General features: G+C 40.5%; 1 protein-coding gene across 3 annotated transcripts in view; it reads right to left on the bottom strand.

Annotated features, from left to right (window-relative positions):
- The window catches only part of LOC149316225 (microtubule-associated serine/threonine-protein kinase 2-like), a 216,441-nt gene extending 193,084 nt beyond the window's left edge, over positions 1-23,357 (bottom strand). For 2 of the 3 annotated variants that reach the window (XM_089515049.1, XM_089515050.1), the window contains exons 1-3: positions 23,064-23,355; positions 8,698-8,845; positions 7,993-8,135 (exon numbers count right to left, since the gene is read on the bottom strand). In XM_089515049.1, coding sequence (XP_089371175.1) covers positions 7,993-8,135; positions 8,698-8,845; positions 23,064-23,210 — 438 coding nt within the window. In that variant the 5' untranslated portion in view covers positions 23,211-23,355. Of the gene's footprint in view, positions 1-7,992; positions 8,136-8,697; positions 8,846-23,063 lie in introns of all 3 variants that reach the window. The other variant, XM_089515054.1, reaches the window with a different exon arrangement.

Genomic DNA, 23,357 nt, shown 5'->3' with positions numbered 1-23,357 from the left:
AGCGGGTTCAAAATGCTGTGGACATGCTGTTGACTGAGACTGGCTACAGGGATCATGTGACTACCTTGCTGAAATAGTTGCACTGGCTACTGGTCCATTTCTGGGCAGAATTCAAGGTGCTGGTTTTAACCTTTAAAGCCCTAACCAGCTTGGGTCCAGACTATCTGAAATCTCCTTATACAAGCCAGCCAGAATGCTAAGATCAGGAGGGGAGGGCTTTCTCTCAGTCCCACCACCTTTGCTGGTGCGGTTGCCAAGGACTCAGGAGAGAGCCTTCTCCTTGAGTGCTCCCAGACTGTGAGATTCCCTGCCATGGGAGGTCAAGTTGGCCCCCTCCCTGTTCTCTTTTAACCAGCCACTGAAGACATTTTTATTTAGTCACGTATTTGGTGGTTGAATTTTACTTCTGTTGTCCTGTGTTCTGTAAATGCTTTCTTTATTTTAACTATGCATTTTTAATTTGTGTTTTAATATTAATAATATTTAATTATTTTTAACTTTTGTAATTAATATTTTTGCTTCTTATTGTAACCCGCCTTGAATTCCATTATGAGGAAAAAGTGGGATATAATTCCTTGAAATAAGTAAGCAAATAAAATATTTGTCTAGCTATCGTCCGATTTCTCTTCTTCCTTTTCTTCCTAAGGTTTTGGAATGGGTTGTTTATTCTCGCTGTCTTGAATTTCTTGAAGCCAACTCCATCCTCGATCCCTTTCAGTCTGGTTTCTGCCCAAGGCATTCTACTGAGACAGCTCTCACTAAGATTTCGAATGACCTTTTACAGGCCAAGGCTAATGGCCTTTACTCTGTTCTCATCCTTCTTGATTTGTCTGCTGCCTTTGACACTGTTGATCACTGTCTTCTAGTTGATATACTTTCTGATCTTGGGTTCTCAGACTCTGTTCTCGACTGGTTTAGATCTTACTTGTCTGGCAGATCTTTTGCAGTAGTTGCAGGGGGCCAGACTTCTTCTCCTGTTCCCTTATCTGTTGGAGTTCCCCAGGGCTCTGTTCTGGGTACCCTTCTGTTTTCTCTCTACACACTGTCCTTAGGAAAACTCATTAGCGCTCTTGGCTTTTCCTACCATCTGTATGCTGATGACACCCAGCTGTATCTTTCCACCCCTGACCTTTCTCCAAGGCTTGAACAGCAAGTTTCATCTTGCCTCACAGCTGTCTCGCAGTGGATGCACCATCGGTGTTTGAAGCTCAACATGTCCAAGACTGAACTTCTTGTCTTTCCTCCTAAGCCCACCCTTCAACACTCCTTTTCTGTCTCTGTGGACAACATTTCTATTCAACCCGTCCAGCAAGCCCGCAGTCTTTGTTTTATCTTTGACTCTTCTCTGTCATGTATCCCTCAGATCCAGACCACAGCCAAGGCTTGTAGATTCTTTTTGTACAATATTGCCAAAATCCGACCATATCTCTCCGCCTCTACTGCCAAGATCCTAGTTCATGCCCTAGTGATCTCACGACTTGATTACTGTAATGTACTCCTGGCTGGGCTTCCTCTTTCTCACCTCCATCCTTTAATCTCTGTTCAGCATTCAGCTGCATGCATTATCACTTCCACCCACTGCGCTGACCACATCTCTCCTGTGTTGGCATCCCTTCACTGGCTCCCCCTCCCTTTCCGCATTCAGTATAAGCTCCTGCTGTCGACATTTAAAGCCCTCCATGGACTGGCCCCTCCTTACTTATCAGACCTTCTTTCTCCTCACCTTCCCACCAGGGCCCTCCGTTCTGGTAGTCAAGGTCTGCTGTCCCAGCCCAGGATTTCCTCTGCCCCATCCCGGATTCGCCCCTTTTCACTTGCTGCCCCTCACTCCTGGAACCTTCTTCCCCCACAAGCAAGAACCATCACTTCTTTAACTAGCTTCAAAACAGAGTTGAAAACCATCCTGTTCAGAGAAGCCTTCCCAGGCATTGCATAATTGTTGCTTACTATTTGATGTTCTTTTGGTGCCTGTTTATCAAACCATTTCCTGTATTGCTATGTACTGTATATGCATTATCCTACTTGAGAGTATGTCTTTTCCCTGGAAAATGATTAACCATCCATTAGGAAGCCAAGCCCTCCCTCCAGTCCATCTGCCTTGGTCCAGGCCTCGGAGGTAGAAAGGAACTGCTGGACCTCTTACCCTTTCCCTCCACCACTCCCTTCTCCTTCTGTGTCATGTCTTTTTAGATTGTAAGCCCGAGGGCAGGGATCCGTCTAGCTAAAAAGATTGCATGTACAGCTCTGTGTAAATTTACAGCACTTCATAAATAAAGGTTAATAATAATAATAATAATAATACAGTCCAGAGTTTAACATCAATTATGAAAATCTGAAATATAGCCAGTTACTTCCAAGAAAGTCCACTGTACACAGTCACTACTCCACATGAAAGATTTTCCACTGTATACTAAAGAATGCTCACACACACATAAAATGGTTTCCACATTGTATCCCGTTCTCTGGATTTCCTAAGTTCTCTGTGGGTAGTGCACCAAAAGTTCAAGAATCTATGCACTAACTGATTAATAGTGTGACATGATTAAAATCACATCTTTAATTTCTTTAAGCCTAATCCTATCTGCTAGGTTTTGGAAGAGAGTGAGGAATTACAAAACAAATTGAGATATTTGAAACAGACGCATTTTGAGCAGGCTAACAAGCCAGGTCGATGGCTTTCATATAGATTAAAAAAACAAAGAGAAAGAAATATAATATCAGAAATAATGACGAAAGAGAAACTAATTACTACTGATCCAAAAAAGATAAAAAAAGAGTTTCAAGATTTCTACACTTCATTATACAGTGACAGTACAACTTCCAAAGATGAAATTATAGAATATTTAAAGAAAGCAAATCTGAAAATATTTACTCCTCAACAAAGAAGTTTATTAAATAGTCCAATAACTACGGCTGAAATTACAGAAGCCATCAAAAAGGGGGAAAAAAGGAAGTCTCCTGGACCAGACGGATTTCCCATTGAATACTACCAAAATTTTGAAGAACAATTATTGCTCCCACTTAAGGCCACAATGAATGCAATTGGAAAACAAAAATATCCCATGACTTGGCAACAAGCAAACATCACTCTTCTGTTGAAAGAAAATAGAGACCCTAAAGATGTCCAAAATTACAGACCGATATCCTTACTGAACACGGACTACAAGCTGTTCACCACAATCCTGTCAGAAAGGTTTAAAAAAGTACTTTCAGAATGGATCCATGAAGATCAAGCTGGATTTCTGCCAAAGAGACATTTAAAAGATAACATACGTACTATTTTGAATTCTACTGAATATTATGAAAAACATAGTGAAAAGGAGCTAGCATTGATATTCATGGACCTCGAGAAAGCCTTCGACAACATTAGTTGGACAACGTTATTCACTATGTTGGAAAAGCTGGAGGTTGGGGCACAATTCCAGAAATGGATTCAGGTAATATATAAAGAACAAAGGGCGAAATAATAAACAACAGTAAATCTGAAGAATTTGAAATAAAACGGGGAACGAGACAAGGTTGCCCTCTGTCCCCATTATTGTTTATATTTGTATAGGAAATGTTGAATAACAGAGTTAGGTTGGAGGAACAGATTCAAGGTTTAAAAATTAAGAAAACTGACTATAAAATGAGGTTATTTGCCGACGACGTGGTTTATATCCTGGAAAACCCCCGTAACAGTAATCAGACGTTAATTAACCTTGTACAAGAATTTGAAAAAGCTTCGGGGCTCAAAGTGAACAAGGACAAAACCAATATGCTGACGAAAAATATGGACGATGTGGCTATTAAGAATTTGGAAGAACTTTCGGGATTCAGAACAGCAAAAAAAGGAAAATATCTAGGAATAACGATAACCAATAGGAATACAGATTTATTCCATAACAATTATGAGGAAACGTGGAGGAACATCAAACAAGACCTTGTTAAATGGGGGAATATTCAGTTATCTCTTTTGGGGAAGATTGCAGTTATTCAAATGAATGTGCTTCCAAAAATTTTGTTTAAATTTCAAACTATTCCGATCTTGCATTCTTTTAAACCTTTGGATATGTGGCAAAATGATATAATGAAATTTGTCTGGAATAAAAAGAAGGCCAGAATCGGAAAGAAAATAATGTGTGATGAGAAAAGTAGGGGGGGGGGGCCTGGGACTCCCAAATTTGAAAATCTATTATTTTGAATCTATATTGCTGTGGTTAATAGAATGGATCCTCTTAGAAAACGAGTATATATTGAATTTAGAAGGAGATGGATTAAGATTTGGGTTTCATGGGTACCTATTTTACAATAAAGATAAAATCCATAGAGAATGTAAAAACCATATTATAATTAGATCATTGTTGAAGGTGTGGGACAAATTAAAATTGAGACTATGTAATCAAATAGCTCACAGCTGCTCTCCACACGAAGCCTTTTTTGGGAGGGAAGGTATACCCAAGCAAAAATGGCTAAGATACGCAGATTTAATTAACGTAACACAAGACTCAATAAAATTCAAAACAATGGAAGAGTTACAAAGTTTAGACATCTCATGCCACTGGTATTTGTATATGCAACTAAAAGCAAGATGGAAAGTTGATAAACTACAACCAGGCATATGTAACAAGAGAAATGAATGGGAAGAGATAATGGGGAAAGGAAAGAAAAATGCTATCGCCAGATTTTATAAAATGATTCTGAGCTGGGATACGGAGGAGGAGGTAATCAGACGTAGTATGATCTTATGGGCACAGAATGTGGGTTATAACATAGCATATAAAAAATGGGAGAATATTTGGACCAAAGGTCTTAAATATACTAGCAATCAGAATTTAAAGGAGAACATATATAAAATGACATATAGATGGCATCTCTCTCCGCAAAGAATCTCCTTGATGTTCAAAGGTAGCAAACCAGAGTGTTGGAAATGCTCTAAAGTAACAGGATCTTACTACCATGTATGGTGGACGTGCAGGGTGGCAAAACAATATTGGCTAAAGGTGCATAATATTATAACTAGAGAACTAAATATTCAAATCTCTTTTCTTCCTGAAACATATTTGTTGGGTATGATCGATTCAGAATTGCAGAAACAACATGGTAAATTAATTTTTTATCTTCTTACCTGTGCTAGAATTTCATTTGCTACATTTTGGAAATCTGATCAGACGCCATCCATGGAAAAGTGGATAATGAAAGTATTTGAAATGGCAGAAATGGATAAGATGACTTGTTGGATGAGGGAAAAAAGTGAAGAATCCATTAAAAAAGAATGGGAACCCTTTTACAAATTTATAGAAAGAAAATGGAAAAATATCGTGATTTTGAGTTAATTATGTAATATGACACTTAGTAAGTGGTGAGATACAGTAATGTGATAACTTCAGAAATCAGAATTCAATTTGAATTTGTATCTCTAAAATATGAATGTATATAGAACAATGAAATTGAATTTAAGTTCCTCAAAATTAGGTTGTAGGTCGCCTACATAGTCCTCTATGTTTGAAGTAGTTTTATAAGGTAAAAATGGCTTACAAATAATAAGACAAAAAAAAAATCTACTCCAGAAAACTGGATTATATAACTTGGGTACCTTGTGTAGAAAAACAATTAAGTATTAAACCAAGTATAGGCTCTTAACATCTCTGGTAATATGCTCATATAGTTTTACTCGCTTAAGGGAAACTTCAGGGTAGAAGATTGTTCAAAAATTTACATGATAAGAAATCTAGGGGTGAAAATTGGATTGAACAAACGGGATATTTTGTGAGGGAAACATTTGAACTACATGCAACATAAAAACAATGGAAAATTGATACATTGTACAGAGATCCAGACAGTCGGAAGGCGTAGTATATGTTAAATGTATTTTATTAATGTTAAATGTATAATGATGAAGAGGAGTGAGGTATATACTGTCTAGGTAAATGTATATTTAATGTGAAAGTATTATAAAGTGTACGTGGCTCTTTTGTGCTGTTGTTTTTGTTCATTTGTTTGTTTTTGTCCCTTGTATGTGTTTAAAACTTTGAAAACAATAAATTAAAAAAAAAATCACATCTTTAAAGTTGAACCAACTCCATCCTACTCTCTCCAAATTATAGCTTGCTATACTTCATAGTCAATTTAACTATTTAACTAACCTGCATTTAAAGACAAACTTAAGACCATTAAAACTACAGCCATTCAGTGAGGCTTGTACTATCCAACAGAATAAATCCTGAATGTAAAATAAGTAAGTGTAAGCAAGTTCTGGAATATATTAGGTACCATGAAGAATACTAAGGGTACTGTAAAATAAAGCCATTTCATATTGCACTCCTGACTCTTTGGGAGTCTGCGTCTAAAAGTGTGTAAAAGAATTAGTCAGCCTGTTGCATGCACCACACACAAGGATTTATGGACCTCACAATGGTGGATTCCCGTTACTGGTACGCCTCAGAAAACAAAGTAATTTGATTTCTAGGCATTACCTTTCTAACAAAAAAATGGTTCCAGAAGCAGAAATAACATAGAAAGAATAGGGAGAGGTTCCGACAACACAAAAGAGCAGTTCAATGTGTTTTACCAAACTGTTTATTCAAAACTAACACCATGGATATGAACACCCAAATTAGGTAAGTCTTGCACAAGTGGTCAAAAACATTTTGAACCACATGAAGGCTGCTTGCAAAAGGAATATCAAGGAATATCAAGTACCAGCCTCCACCTGTTTATGATTTACATTTTGGTGGCTGAATTTATAGATTCAGGCTTTTTAAAAAAAAACATTCAGGCATATCTGCTTGCCCCTTTTCTCACTATTGTTCCTGTCACATATTCTCACTTAGGGATTCTGGATGCAGCTGCTGTTTACTTTGCCTGTTGTAGGTGCGCACGCGCGCGCGCGCGCGCACACACACACACACACAGAGCTACAGCAGGATTGACTGCAGCAAAATCCCATTCTATCCCAATCCAACTTTATTGCATTACTTACTGCAGACATGCTATGTTTCTCCAGCCCTCTTTCATCATCACCTAATGTGGATACTTAAAAATTTCCAACCAGATGGAGAACGAGGAGTAAAGGGGTAGGAGTGTGTAAAAACACTACGCAAAAAGGAGGTTCTTTGTCAGAGGATTTGTTAAATGAAGTATGCCTGTACTAGTTCCATCTCTCCACATTACAAACTGGGGAGCAGAGAAACTCATTTCTCATTAATACCTAGGGATCACAGAACTATCATCCATGCATGGAAGTGAGGCCTCCATAATGCAGATGAAGGCCTTCTCAATGCTTCCAACTCTGACAAGTAACAGAAATAGAGAGATATGTCTAGTAAGGTTTTATTCACAGCACAAAGGGCAAAGGACGGTGACTGCTTTGCATCAAATTAAGTTCTAGGCTTCCCAGGGCCTAATGCAGACTTAAAACTAGACTAATTTTTTAAGCAATAGGCATACTGGAAAATTAAGCTGAATATTATTAAATATAACTCATGTCTATTAGCAACAATGCTCATCTATACAAGTAAAGAGCCAGAACAGACCGGCTCTAAAAGCCAACTTCCCGTTGACTTGGGAGCATTGTGTTTATATGCCACAAGCCCCCAAAATGTTTTGAAGCTGGTTGGCTGCTGACACGGAAGCTTTGACGGCATTGCAGCACAGGTGAAAAGCTGGCTTTTAGCTGCTCCTTTGTTTTGGTGGCTTGAAAGTAAATTGGGGTCGCAACATGCTGTTGCCACAGCCCCAATACACCTTCAGAAGGCCAGGCGATTTGTTCTGCCCCTAAGACTTGCTCCTCTATGCTCAATTCAACATATAATTTAAAGGATTTTTTGTGCCCCATGACTCTTCAATCTATTTCCAGTGAAATAAAATGAGCATTAACTAGAAGTAAAGGTAATGTATACCTGGAAATAAAAACACTGAAGAAATACAGTGATGAAAGGAATCTAAAAGCAAGTCACCATGTCTTTTTTTAAGCTACTTTTAAAAAACCTGTAAAATACAAAAAAGACATACCAAACCTGCAGTTAGTGATGGAGCAGACTGTCCCAATGACTGGTTCCTCATGCGAACCAAATTTGATGATTCTCCAGATGGTTGCCATGCTGACTGTCCTACACCACTGTGCATGCTAGTGGATAAAGGAAGCAACTGCTTTCCTTTAAGGAGGAAAAAAAATCAAAATTCATTTTACTGGCCAGATTTTTAATTTGTAATATAATAGCACAACTCTATAGTAATATGAGTAAGAAACAAAGCCACGTGGTCCATGACCAAAATCTAAAAACATGGTTGGGTAATACTTTCATTGGAGCACTAAAATATCATAACATTAGTAAATAGACTATAAATCTTCATCAGTATGCAGGATGCGGGAAGGCAGACACATCCCAGTCAGCCTGGCAAGATGTTGAGACCCTTGATCTGTGGTTTCAACATCTATCCAGCTTGATTTTTGGACTTTTCTGTGCTTCCTCCCTCAGCCTGAACCTGATGAACAGTTTTGTAGGTCTCAAGAGCACACTAATGAAATTCAAAGTATAATATTCTCTTATAAAATGTATGCATCTACCCTGGATAATAACAGTTTTTAAAGAAATGTTACGATCAGTTTTAAAGAACAAATCCTCACCCATTCCAGGGGAAACCAGACTTGACGCTCAGTTACTGCGTTCCTACTATGTGTAATCAGTTAGTATGATTTGAAGAGGGAAAAATTACCTGACAAACAGCTCGCCAAACTACCCCTCCGAAGTTTGCAGTCATCTTGACTCAGTTGACGATGGAGCTTACTTTTCCCAGTTGATGAACAGATATCAGGATTACTGAGCTTTCGGCAGCGCAAAGAAATGGGTTCTACTACAACATCCTGAAACAACAATAAAAAACCAGTGAACGTAAGTCAGATTAAAACAGAAATGGCAATTTATTTACACACTACTTTGTGTATAAATCCTCATACTTACTCTACTTTTAAATATGTTTGCTCAAAACAAACACTATTGAATATAGTGTAACTTAGCTCATGATAAGTATGACTGCATGCCTTGGATTCTCAGTTATTACTAGCATGCAAATTACTGTCAAATGATGTTATCGTAAGTATTTTGTGATGTACCCAATGCTCACCCATCTGTAAGTTACAGTCTAACAAGAACTAGGAAGTTTCCCTGTTCAGAAAATCTGTGCTGACATTAAATTTCTCATTTAATCAAAAATAGGTTTCTATCTTTGTAACAGGACACATTCTACTCATACTATTCAGTTACCGTATACTAGAGGACAAGCTGTAAGTACAACTCACTCAAAATAAAACCACTCATATTTCAAGTTATTTTCATGCTAATTTCACATCTGCAAATTTATCGCAAGTAAAATGCAATCACACACACTGTAAGTATACTACAAATGTATTTTGAACATGAGCAAATTAAAGCATTACACAAAAACTGTTAGTCATTCCTTCAATACAAAAGCTCTACAATTTACAAAATAACATAAATATGTATCTAAGTTAATTATAAAAAAAAATGGTTAAAGAACGTTTTAAAATTAGAATTGATTTCATTTCAGCCCAAGAGATAGAACACATTTGCAGTGTTTCTTAGTGTACATTATACAAAACACTGGGCTGATTTCAGGATGAATGCAACCAAATGCATGCCAAAAATACACCAAACAACAGACAGCAGCCTATACAACAATGCAGATACCTAGAAGTGTAGATAAGTGCCATGGTATCTTTTAATTTCATTGTACATGAGCAGGTTCACTGGTACCACCAGCAGTCTGCCATGATCATTTTTCTAGGGAAATCAATTTTACACAGTAAATTTAGCTGTTACAGTATTTCAAAACACAAACCAGGTACGTGAAAGCCCAACCCAGACACACAAAGCACTTCACCCACCAATCTAACACTTCATTTTGCAAGATCAGTTGAGGAAAGGAAATGTACTATTCATTTCAAATATTTTTAGTGAGAATGGGACAAGAAGTAGAAATGCCTACATTCTTTCTAAATGACATCTAAATCTATTATGGTCAGAATGTATACCTGTTTAGTTCAGGAAGCACTAAAAGCACCAAACAGGTACCAACCATAATGGGGGGAATGAAAGACACCATCTATTTTTAATCACTATAGGACACATATTCACTGATAAAACCCATATTGATATAAAAACCTGTGCAATTACTTCATACAGTGAATGACAGAATACAGGCAACCATCTGACTTTTAGCTTGCCTCTTCAGAGTTGATTTTGACAACATACTTGGACTTCATTACTGATTTTCTGCAGTGCTCTTACAAGAATGCACTGAGGCAAAGATTTCAACTGAGATATAAACTGGCAGTTTTACCTACAATAATTTGCAGCCTTTTTAATTCATTAAACATTAACCAGGCATTTAATAAACACTATTGCTTTGATTTCATCTTTTTCAGGTTGGTTTTTTTAGCTTTATTTTCCTCATATATTCATTATAATATTTCAATAGTGTTATTTGTATTATTATAATTGTAAGTTTTCCAGGAGATATAACTGTGGTGTATATAGATGTTGTTAATGAAAAAACTGGGGTGTCCTTTAGGAACTACAAATTAAACCCTCCTTTCGGTTACACTTCTAAGAGAAATTAGAGGTGTGGGTACCTGAATCAAGGTCATTCCCTAGTGAAACTGCAACTCTGAAATGCAAGAAAACATTGTTTTTCTCAATGAGACTTTTAAATATAAATTTGGAAATCCTTCTCAGTAAATATCCTGATTTGATCTTAAGAGAAGCTTTGAACATTATGATCAAATATTTATACCCTTGACAGCACAATCCTACAAATTAATTCAAACATCTTACTTCCTAGCATAGGTCTAGGACTGCAGCCTTAGGGTCAAAACAGACCAGCAGTAAGAACTGGCTTGGGGGCAGCATGGGCCTGTGGCATTTAGGTGACACACACCCTGTTGATGCACCCAATCCGGTGTCACACCACTCACCCAAACAGACAGTGGGCAGCATTGTGGCACTTTGGCAGCACGGCGTTCAGACGCTACACGCTGCAGGAACGCAGAAGAGCCAAAACCATAGTGGAAAGGGTGGCTTTTTCCACCCCAAAAAGGAGCAGCATCAGGGCTGGATGAGGTTGCCATGGCCCCGATCCATTGCTCAGAGGGACGGTGTCAAGCCACACCTTTAGGGCCATCTGTAACGGCCAGTAGTTGCATAAAATACACAACCATACAAATTAATTCAAACAACTTACTTCCTAGTGTATGTGTACAACTGCAGCTTTAGTTGCAAAAAGTATACAATCCTACACATTAATTCAAACTGGACTTACTTCCTAGTGTATGATTTGGACTGCCGTTATAGTTGCATAAAAAACTGATGTAAAACACATAAATGAATCAGTATGAATCAATAATAGCAATTTATATTATATCTGCCTACAAGAATATGGTATATGCAGTGGACTCTTGTTATACGCTGGGGTTTGGCTCCAAGATCCCCCGTTTATAACAAAATACGTGTATGCTCAAGTCCCATTAATTATAATGAAATAGCAAAATGGTGTCTGTTATAAAAAATGGAAAATTAAGGTTTGATATTTGAAATTTATACTTTTTTGGAATATTTTCAGACCGTGGATGCTTGAATCTGTGTATAAAAATCCGTGTATAAGAAGAGCCGACTGTACAGGTGTTCTCCATATTTTCAGAAAACCCCCATCATTTTATATACCAAAAAAACTAAAAAAAAATGAAGTATAATATGCATATTAACTTACAGCACTGAAACAAATGAAAGATGCATATTTTGCAAAATCTTAATTTATGTGACTACAATATACCTTGAATGATGTGTTATTTCTTAATATGAAGCATTAGTATTGTTCTTTCCAGAGTCTTTCATTTTATTTTAAGAAATATTGGCTCTTTTTCTCCCCTTTTTTTACAGCTGCACATTCCGGTATGTAGAACTCATTTTCTATTATAACCATAGTTTAAGAGAAGGAGAAGCTAGTGTCAGGAGTTGAAAATGTACCTTCCCTGCCATAAAACGTTGGGAAGGTTATATGATAACCAATCACATAGAAACAGCTATTGCAGAGACATAGTGATTTCGGCCACAGGTAGAGAACTAACTGGTGAGGAGGCAGGCATGACTCAAGTCTGTTGAAGGTTGTTCCTTGAGAGAGGAATATGGCTAGAAAGGCAAAGAAGGAGTGATGTGGGAAAGAGAGGGATAAATGTGCTTTTTAATTGTACGGAATGAAAATTGATCCTGCCTTGAATCTGAAATTGTGTGCAGTTTAATTGGGCAATACTAATGCTTGCTGTTTAGTTCTGACAATTTATGTCTCCAGACTGGATCTACAGTTACTGTATAAAGGTTTCCTGAGTTTTAACTACTGAAGCACGACTATCTGAACTTGGTACCTGCTAGATTTGATGGGCAGAAATTAGATGGAACAATAAAAAGTAGTCCACTACTCCAATTATGTGAACAGACTTGATGCCTGCAAAATCCTGATTCCATTTGAGACAAAATATTGGTATGTTTGCCCAATTCTAGTGTGAGGTTAAAACCTACTGTACTCAACTATAAGCTGCTTATAAAGCTCCTAAACTAAGTGCCCACCCTTCTTTGTAGCCAGTGATCTTTAAACAGCTATTGAGGCAAAGGCAAGGACACACACACAGAGGGAGAGAGAGAATGCTTGAGTACCCTCGACCTATCCACAGGTCATATCAAAATCCACAATGTTGGCCCCACAACCTGCCCTCGACGTATACATAAGACTGATTTATAGACGAGTATATACAGTATACAGCCTGACTCAGTGTTAAACAAGCTATTGGGGGAGAGGTATTTTGATATAAATACAGATAATTTACGTTTCAGTAACATTTTCCTACAAAAAGATTTATTCAAGTGATATTATTATTTAGCATACTCTCCAACATTTCACAGATAAAAACAGCATACATGGCCACGCAACATGAGAGTGTGGTAGATGGGGAAAATATGAATGAGGAAATATATAAAACCTAAGACAGGCTGCAGCAGATTGCTTTTGCCTAAATATACTGGAAAGAGCAATATTCCATTTTCTCCTCACCCGCAGTCGAGTCAATTGAGTGCAAACCACTTCTGCACGCTGAAATCAGTTTGAAGCAGCAGATGTAATCCAAGGACAAAAGGGAGAAATGGGAGAACGAGGAGGAGAGAGAAATTGGGACATTTTAAAAGCAGGTGAGAATGTGGGACAGCAGAAGGCAAATCAGAACTGCTTCTGCCAAATGGGAACTGTTGGGGGTTATGATTTAGGTAGTTAATAATACTTAGTGTTTGTGTTCTTGAATGCTCAAAGTGTTTCATGTGCATATCAACATTGCAGCGTAGATACTATATTACACAATACCACAGCACACTGTTGTAGTGCTATTATTCCACTTTTGCTACTACAACTGCCTCCTATGGAATCCTGGAATTTGCAGTTTAGGGAGGGACATTTAGAATTCTCAGCCAGAGAGCTCTTGGGCCTCACTAATCTACACACCCCAGATTCCCACAGGAAGTAGCCATGACAGCACAAGTGCAATAACAGTGCTATAACAATCCAGTACAGTATTAACTTCATAATGCAGATAAGGAGCAGCCTCCCAACAACCAGGTACTTTGCTCATGGGAAACGCAAGACCTAAACAGAGACTTCTAAATTAATTTCTTAATCTGTTAATCATTAAACTACATCAGACAGCAAAAATAGACACAGGAATTATCTTTGGAAAACAATAGAACAGCAAGAATGTTAAAGGGATGGAACCAATGATACAACTCCACAGAGTCATGAATTTGGCATTCATTTGGTTCTCACCTACAACAGATTGTAATTGTCCCAAGTAAGTATCTGAGTGCCCAAATTCACTCATCATTATCTGTGGGGAATCACCACAATAGCTCTTAATGGATAGAAAAAAACAATGTTGCATTTCCTGCAGGTTCTGCATCATATTAAATGATAGTTTAATGGCAGTGGCACATGTCCCTCATCCAAATCCAGATAAGCACAACATCAGTCAGGAGAGAGCAGTTAACAGCAGCAGCAATGGTGAAGAATAAGGAGGAAAATAATGGATGAATAGATGAGATGGTGCACAACCATCCCTAAACATGTACGCTCATCCCTCCACAATCACTGGTGTTAGGGGCACAGGACTCCCATGAATGTGGAAAAACGCAAATAACATAAACACTATATTTTTAACTAAGATAACACCTCTCTAGGAATCTCTAGGTCCTTCAGTGCAACTCTGTGGTCAACATCTGCCAGACACTGACCAAAGAATTGCACTGGAAGAACTATGAATGCCTAGTGGAGTGTTCTCTCTAGGAATTTCAGTCTAGGTCCTTCAGTGCGACTTTTTGCTAAAGCTGACCATAGAGTTGCACTGGAGGACCTAGATATTCCTAGAGAGAACATATTAATAAAATCTGTGAATAATCAAATCTGCAAAAGTTAAAGGCACAAATGTGGAGGGACACGTGTACTTGTAAGACTAAGTTAAAGTTGCATTTTTGCTTAGAATGTGCAAGAATTACTGTATATACTCATGTATAAGTCTAGAAATTTCGGTTAAAAAATTGACCCAAAAAAACCTGAGTTGACTTATCCATGGGTCAATGTAAGTACTGTGTGTGTGTGTGTGTGTGTGTGTGTGTGTGTATGGTTTAAAGTACAGCACTTACATTGACCTGTGGATAAGGTGACTAAATGCATGCTAGATGGATGGACTCTGCTGGAATTTTGTAAGTTCTTTGGTATCATTTTCCTTTGCTACATCCTTTACATCCTTTGCTACATGCCCCTAAATTTTGTCCTCGACATATCCATAGGTCGTACCAAAATCCAAAATTTTTGCCCCAAAACCTGCTCTTGACTTATAGTCAAGTGTATACAGTACCTAGTTGTACGTATACACTTGCCATTAAAATCAACTTCAAACTATGAAGCACTGAAATTCATATACCAACACCTGAAAGGTGAACGACTCAGCAGAGGAGGAGGAGGACAACAGTGGTGGAGAATCCTCTTCTCTTTCTCCCGTCATCCTCCTCGTCCTCTGGGAAGAAAGAAAGAATCAAGAAAGTGAAGAAGTGGAGAAGGAAAGAAAGAAGGGAGGGAGTGTATGAGGAAGAAAAGAAAGAAGGGAGGGAGGAAAGAAGGAAGGAAGGAAGAAAAGAAAGAAAAAGAGGGAGGGAGGGAAAGGAAGAAGGGAGGAAGGGAGGAAAGAAAGAAGCAAGGAAATGAAGGAAGGAAGGAAAGGAGGGAGGCAGGAAGAAAAGAAGGAAGCAGGGAAAGAAAGAAAGAAAGAAAGAAAGAAAGAAAGAAAGAAAGGAGGGAGGGAGGGAGGGAGGGAACAAGTGAATAATAAAAGAAGGAAAGGAGGGAGGGAGGGAGGGAGAGAGGAAAGAAGGAAGCAGGGAAAGAAAGATAGAAAGGAGGAAGTAAAGAAGGAAGCAGGGAAAGAAAGAAATGAGGAAGGGAGGGAGGAAGGGAGGAAGGGAGGGGATGCCTTGCTCCTTGGTAGGGTGACTAGACTTTCCCTCCTTTTCCCAGACATGTCCCCCATCTTAGCCTTCCTGTCCAGGAGGAGGGATTCCACAATGTCCTCTATTTTGAGCATGGCTAAGAAGTATGGATTTGCATTTTGCTTCCAGCTTTTATTTGGTCATGCCCCATTTTTAATGTCCTACATTTCACCTAAATGTCCTACATTTCGCCTAAAACTGTTGGTGGCCCGAACAACCTTAGCCGATCTTAATTTCGGCCCCTACCTTCTTCCAAGTTGGGCACCCCTGAGTTACTATAATATTTAGTGGGGTTGTGAACAAATGTTTCAACAGGTAAATTAAACTCTATCACTACGGATGCAATTCTAAACTAAACGCAAATCACAACCATAAAATGAAATGTACACATTTAAGACATGCTCTGGAACAGGAGCAAGTTGTTTAAGAATATTCATAGCTGTCATTACACCTAAAAAGTTACAATGTTTATTTTTCACCAGTGACTATGAAGTTTATCCAATTCATTTCAAATTTGGAGTACAGAGCTGTAAAGAAATGTCTACACATGGCGAATCTAAGATTTGCTTTAGAAAAGATTGGCAATGGTGAAGTATTTTCCACTTATTATGGAAAATGGCAAAATACCAAGAGCTGTAATTTACTGCCAAAGCAATTTCTACACAGGGCTGAGAGGAATTTTTGTTGGTTCACTTTTCATTTAAAAAAAAAAACAATCACATTTTAAGAGTTTGCTCCAGAAAAACAGTATCCAGAGAGAAAAAAGGTATTTTCTGTTAGAAAGTGGCAACCTCTACCAAAACTCTTCCTAAAAGAAAAGGAGAGATCCCTGTAGTTTCACCTAACTTTGCTAATTACTGTATGCACTCATGTATAAATCTAGAAATTTTAGTCAAAAAATTGACCCCAAAAAATCTGAGTCGACTTATCCACAAGTCAATGTATTTGATATTTTAGCATTCATAGAATCATAGAGTTGGACGAGACCACAAGGGCCAGTCCAACCCCCTGCCATGCAGGAACTCTCAATCAAAGCATCCCCGACAGGTGGCCATCTAGCTTCTGTTAACAAACTTCCAAAAAAAGGAGACTCATTGAGTTCAGATCTATTTCTATTTTCTACATCTTTTATACAAGATGAATCTCCCTTATCCGAAATGTTTTGGATCAGAAGTATTTTGAATTCTGGAACACTTGCATATACATCTGAGCATCGACGGGGGAAGCGTGTCCCTGCTGGTGCTCTTGGACATCTCAGCGGCTTTCGATACCATAGACCATGGTATCCTTCTGGGACGCCTGGCAGAGGTGGGGATCGGGGGCACTGCGCTCCAGTGGTTCCGCTCCTACCTCTCCGGGAGGTCCCAGATGGTGCAGCTGGGAGACGTGTGCTCCGACGAGAGGCCCCTTAAAACCGGGGTCCCTCAAGGGGCCATTCTGTCTCCCATGCTATTTAACATTTACATGAAACCGCTGGGAGAGATCATCCGGAGACATGGGGCGCGGGTTTATCAGTACGCTGATGATACCCAAATCATTTTCTCTATGTCTCCGACTGATGCAGTGACTGAGGATGGCGTCTCTCCTCTCGTGGCCTGTCTAGAGTCAGTAATGGGCTGGATGAGGGAAAACCGACTCAAGCTGAATCCAGAGAAAACGGAGGTACTAGTGATAGGTCCCCCTGGTCCAGGAATGGCGGTGGTTCCACCTGTCCTGAACGGGGTCACGCTCCCTGTGAAGGACTCCGTGCGCAGTCTGGGAGTGCTCCTTGACTCGTCGCTTCACCTGACTGCTCAGGTGAATGCGACGGTCAAGAGCACCTGTTATCAGCTTCGGCTGATCCGCCAGCTGCGCCCATACCTGGCCCAGAGGGACCTAGAAACTGTTGTACATGCTCTGGTAACTTCGAGATTGGATTTCTGCAATGCACTCTACATGGGGCAACCCTTATACCAAACTCGGAAGCTGCAAATGGTGCAGAACATGGCGGCCCGGCTGGTCATTGGTGTTCCCAGGACCAGCCATATAACACCGGTCTTAAAAGATCTCCATTGGCTGCCCATTCGCTTCCGAGCTCAATATAAGGTGTTGGTAATTACCTATAAAGCCCTAAATGGCTTGGGCCCAGGATACCTAAAGGACCGCCTCTCCTCGTACATTCCGCCTCGCACCCTCAGAACGACTGGGCAGCAGCTACTGAAGGTGCCTGGGGCTAGGCTAGCCTCCACTTCTCAGAGGACGTTTTCCATATTATTATTTACATCATGAGACCCAGGTCTAAACACAAAATTCATTTATGTTTCATATACACCTTATACACATAACTTTTGAAGGCGATTTGATACAATATTTTTAATACTTTTGTGCATGAAACCAAGTACATTGAACCATTAAACTACACATAGAACATTTATTATATCTTGAGTTATGGAATTTTTTTTCTTCCTTTTTCTTTTCCTCCTTCTTTTGTGTGTGTGTGCGTGTGTGCATATCTATCTGTCTATATAAAATCTCTAATAAAATATTATTAAAAATACAGAACCATCAGGAAACAAAGGTATCATTATCTCAGCCATCCATGTGGACAATCTGTGGTTGTCTGGCATGATTGTTTTTTAAGAGAGAAGAAACATCAGAATCAGTTGAGGGACCATGAAGTGGACCATCTAGGGATGAGACTGTATTCTGCTGGTGTTTTTTTAAAACTCTCCTCCAGCATCATCTGCCTCATTAACAAGGTTTTTTGCTACTCCTGCAAGTTCATCTGCCCTGGATGCAATCGCGGCCATGAGCCACTGCTTGCAGGTGATGTCCACCTTCTTTTCCAGATGCTGATTCTTTTTGCCCTTAGGAAGCTAGAGGGGGCAATGGCTGTGGGGTTCTTTCCAGAGCTGCTCGCTCAATCTGCAGTCACCAGGAAACTCGCTCCTGGGGAGGGAGGGCAAGAGAACAGCCCTGACACTGCCAGAGTTAAGTGAATTAAGAACCAGGCTCTGGCAGTGGAAGCAGCAGGGAGAGGAGAGGGACTTTTTTGGTGTGGGGCTCTCTTCTAGGCCATGGCTTTAGATGGTCACCAGCAGCCATTATTGCCACATCCTGTGCTAGACTTCAGCTGAAGGTGGTGATGTAGAAGCAGCAGCAGCAACCACTTCATCTGCTGCCTATGCAAAGTTTGGCCCCGAACTCGGCCACAGCATCTCCTTTTCTGCCTCCACTGCTGCCCTGTCATGTCGGTGCTCCGAAAAAGCCACCAGAGCTGGTGCCACAACAAACTACAATTACCAGAATTCCACAGCACTGAGTTATGGTAGTTAAAATGATGTAAAGCCAGGTTATTTCTGCAGTGTGAATGCACCCCTTGATAGTTTTTCACCATCCTAGCAAGTATTTAAGCTTTTCTATTTGGTGTTTTCTTGGATTTGTGTAAAACTGTGTAATTTTTTTTAACCTAGTGTTCTGTTCTCCATTTTCAATGTTTTATTATCTGAGTACAGCAGTATTCTTTTACTGTTTCTTCATCTGAGTACGGCAGTATTCTTTTATTGTTTCTTCGTCCTTCATTCCTTTGTTGCTACCTTATCTCTTCTGAGACAGCAAGGACCAAATATAAATATTTCCTCCTTGACTGGTATACAGATGAAAATATCACTGAGGCCCAAAGCAGACGGGCCAAATAAAACACCCTCCAGGCACTTTGGGGACGTGGTGTTCAAATGATGTATGTCCCTGAAGCAGCCAGAAGCTAATGAAGCCGCTCCTGTCAGGAGCCCATTCTGTACCATGGCAGTGGCCAGCTTTGAGATTATGGTGTCCAGTCACTGAAGTCCCAGAGTGATCGTGGCTGGAGCAGCCATGGATCACTCCATTTGGTCTGTCTGCTTCGCCCCAAAGTTAGTGATTTCTTGGCTGAATAATATAAATATATACCATATTTATAAAATTCTTTAAAAGGATTCACAATATGTAGTACCTATCTATCAGTACTATTTACAATTGTTAAATAATACAGTACTTCCACAACCAAAGCCAACATATCTATTCTCAATATCAGCAATATTGCTGGCAAAAAACATCAGGGGAAAGTTAACCAGAGATTGGTCACTGTGAGAAACAGGTTGCTGGACATGACAGGATTTTGGTCTGACCCTCCAGGGCTCTTTAGTTCTTAAAAATAGTTGCATGAATGCAGTCATACTTCTATTGTCTGCCATATATTATCTCATTCTTCAGATGGAAACCCTGTGTGCAAGACATGCAGGTTCTCTTTTTGAGCATAGCAACATATGGAAGAAAGAAGACGTCCAAGTTGTAAATGTGTGTGAAGCTGCTCTCAGCATTTGTAACCGCCAGTCTCAGACAATACCTTTTGGTCCAGAAAGGTAATATTTCTTAATTATAGAAACTATCTATTTTATTTATTTATTTATTTAATATCCCGCTCTTTTTCCCCAGGACTGGGACTCAGAGCGGCTTCACAGCATTAAAAAAACCGGTACAATTAAAAACATTTTTTAAAAAAGACGTACAGTACATTAAAATGATTATCTAGCCACCTTAACCTTTGTTGTTTACTGATTACAGGTCAAAGTACAAAAACTAGTCTATAGCACTACATCATCATTGCAAGTATTCACCAGAAAAACTATATTAATATTGTTTGAGCTATAGTTCCCTAGTGGTTCTTAAAATTAATACTATGAGACAGAACATACAACTCAAAAATCCATCTGGACCTATTTGGAAGTCTGAATCTTTGTCAATCAATCCAGCTGTCTCAGTTATTATAACCAATGACAACCTCTTCAGTGGATGTAAAAACATGAAGTTTTTAGGTATGCTTGTTTGCACTGGTACTCATGCTACAGAAGTGCAGGATCCCATGTTCTTCTAGCAACATGTGAAACAGCTTTAATTGACTTGCATGCTTAGCAAGTCAATGTAGTATTCTGAAAAGAAGTATACTGGGCTGTTCCATTTTCTGTTTCTACACACCCAGCAATGACTCCTATCTGATAACTGGTGAAACACCTTACTGATGAGGCATGAGAGTGACCACAACTAGATGCACACATTAAACCAGTTACTGTAAAGCATTTGGTGGTCTTTAGCATCAAGCCATAGTGAACAATAGTGACAACCAGCAGGGTTTATGCAATATGAATGCAGTACTGGTTATAACAGCTCTCTGTTCTAATCTATTCATATTTATTTGTATGATGTTGTCAGCTCCTGAGTCCCTTCTGTATCAGTGCACAGTGTTCCTCTTTCAAGAGAGTAGATCCTAAGAAATGGGGTGTACTACTCTTTACTATGGCGCATCTCAAGTCAACAGACAGGACACTGAAGGAAAGATGACAACCCAGAGAAGCCTTTAAAAAGCCAAACCCTACAAATGAGTGTCTGTAGCCCAGGTATCCGTAATACGGCTCCCGCCAGGATGCATGATTTTGTGGGTGCTCCAAGGGCAGTAGAAAGACGCTGCCAAGCCAAGGTGGTTATTGCCTTTTTGATGGAATCTTACTTGATCCAAGAAAGCCTGTTTTCTGTACACACTCATATGTATTCTGATAAAAGCACTGAGAAGTCTCATGACTATGCAGGAGCAGAGCAGAGCAGTGGGTGACAGGAAGTTTTGGAGGGTCGCCATGAGTTGGGGCCGATGCCAAGGCAGTTAACAACAAACACGTCTCTTCCTACAGAGGAGCATGGGGGATCTCCCGCTGACAGCCTCACTAGGGTTGGTGTCACCCCTATTGACCTGCTCCTATATTACACACATACAGAATCCTTAGTAATGTTTTTGGTACTAATTTTATTCATAAATCGTAATTCCCATATATCAATGGATCTAATGGTAATAGCTGTGACATAAACAACTGGCAAAACTAAAAAATATTTTTAAATTACAGTATCATACACACACAAAAAAGTGTGTACAGCTACATACCAGATTACCACACTACACTCTTATACAGTGCTACCTCGGGTTACGAAATTAATTCGTTCCGTGGCGCCGTTCGTAACCCGATAAATTTCGCAACCCGAAAAGGCGCTGGAAAGCTGCTGGAAAGCCGCTAGCCGCGCTTCACATTTAAATTTCGCGCCGAAAATTTTTTCGTAACCCGAAAAAATCTTCGTAAGCCGGAACAGTTTTTTTAAATCTAACTTTTTCGTACCCCAGAAATTTCGTAAAGCGGTGAATTCGTATGCCGGGGTACCACTGTATGCTGCTATTCCACTTTAACTGCTCTGGCTGCCTCCTGAGGTTTGCAGCTTAGGGAGGGGAGATTAAGAATTCTCAGCCAAAGAGCCCTTCTGCCTCACCGAACTACAAACCCCAGAATGCACCAGGAGGCAGCCAGAGCAGTTAAAGTGCAATAGGAGCGCCATAACAGTGTATTGCAGTGATGTGGCAAGTGGGATATGATGTCCATTAATGAGTCCAGTTCTTCCATGAAGCCTTTACTCACACTAAAGGAAAACTGAACTCTTTCTTCCGCCAAAGCAGTGGCCGCCAAACTGTGCCCTTTAAGAGATTCTTTTGGACTTCAGCTCCCAGAAGCCTCAGCCACATCGACCCATAGCCTGGGATTCTGGGAACCGAAGTCCAGAAACCCCTTAAAGAGCAGAGTTTGGGGACCGCTGCAGTAAACGATGTGGCAACCCAGCCCCTTTCACGCAGTCCAAGTGAACATTTGCTAAAAGGCGATGCTTTAAAATGTACGTATTTTTAATTTTTTAAGAAGGATTCAGCAGATGGAGCCGTATCAGTCTCTAGCAGCGGTCCCCAGACTGAGCTCTTTGGGGGATTTTTGGAGATAGGCTCCCAGGATCCCCGGCTGTTGGCCAACGTGGCTGAGGCTTCTGGGAGCTGAAGTCCAAAACCAAATCTCTCAAAGGGCTCCTTGGGGACGGCTGCTTCAGCGGAGGAAGGGGCTTACTCTTATTTTATTTTTAATTATTCATGTTTATTTTTAAAGGAAGAGCCTGGGGCCTCTCTGCTCCCCTTGAACCACGCAGCCTTTAAAAGAGAGGCAGAGAGAGAGGGTGGCGATGATATTTATATTAAGACGGACCTAGAAATGAGAGGCGCCTGAGGAGCAGCGGTGCCACCTGGCTGCGGCCCTCACCACCTTCATTCCGGAGGCTCCCAAACACACAGCTACTAGACCTGTCCTCCACATTCTCCAGGGCCAGGGCCACGGGACGATGCTCAATGGGGACAAAAGCACCGTGTTTTTACCCGAGAGGCGCCCTCTCTGGGGATCTCGCGGTGCTCCAGGGCCACTCTGGGGCCAGCATCTGCCAGGCATGGCCATAGGACTCCTCTGGAGGAGCATCCTCTCTAGGTCTTTCGGTGCAGCTTTCAGTTAAAGTTGACCATAGAGTTGCGCCGGAGGACCCAGACATTCCTAGAGAGAAGGTATTAACCCGACCCGCAAACGGGGGGACGAGTGCAGACACAGACAGACACAGGACCCTGCGTACCTTTTCGGGCGGCTCCCTGCAGGCGGCGCTGCCCCCGCGCCCGCCCTCCCCAGCGTCCATGGAGAGCCGGGGATGCTGCTCCATCCTCCGCGGGGCCGGGAGCGCCGAGGGCCCCGCTTTCTCCCCTCGGGAGCGGCCCTTCCTCATGGTGAGGGCGATGGCTCAGCCATGACTGACGCGGAGAGCCTCCTCAGGCGCCTCCAGCCCTGAGAGCCAACATCGCCGCGCTCGAGTCGCGTCAGGGGCACAGCCGCGGCGGGCACTGCGGCAGCCACGCCCCCGACGATGATGACG

The sequence above is a fragment of the Sceloporus occidentalis genome, unplaced genomic scaffold (genome assembly GCF_023333645.1).
Source record: "Sceloporus occidentalis isolate IW3139 unplaced genomic scaffold, rSceOcc1.0.p SCAF_3, whole genome shotgun sequence".
NCBI classification, from domain to species: Eukaryota; Metazoa; Chordata; class Lepidosauria; order Squamata; family Phrynosomatidae; genus Sceloporus; species Sceloporus occidentalis.
Note: the sequence above shows the minus strand (reverse complement) of the source record. Positions and strands in the feature narration are given on the sequence as shown.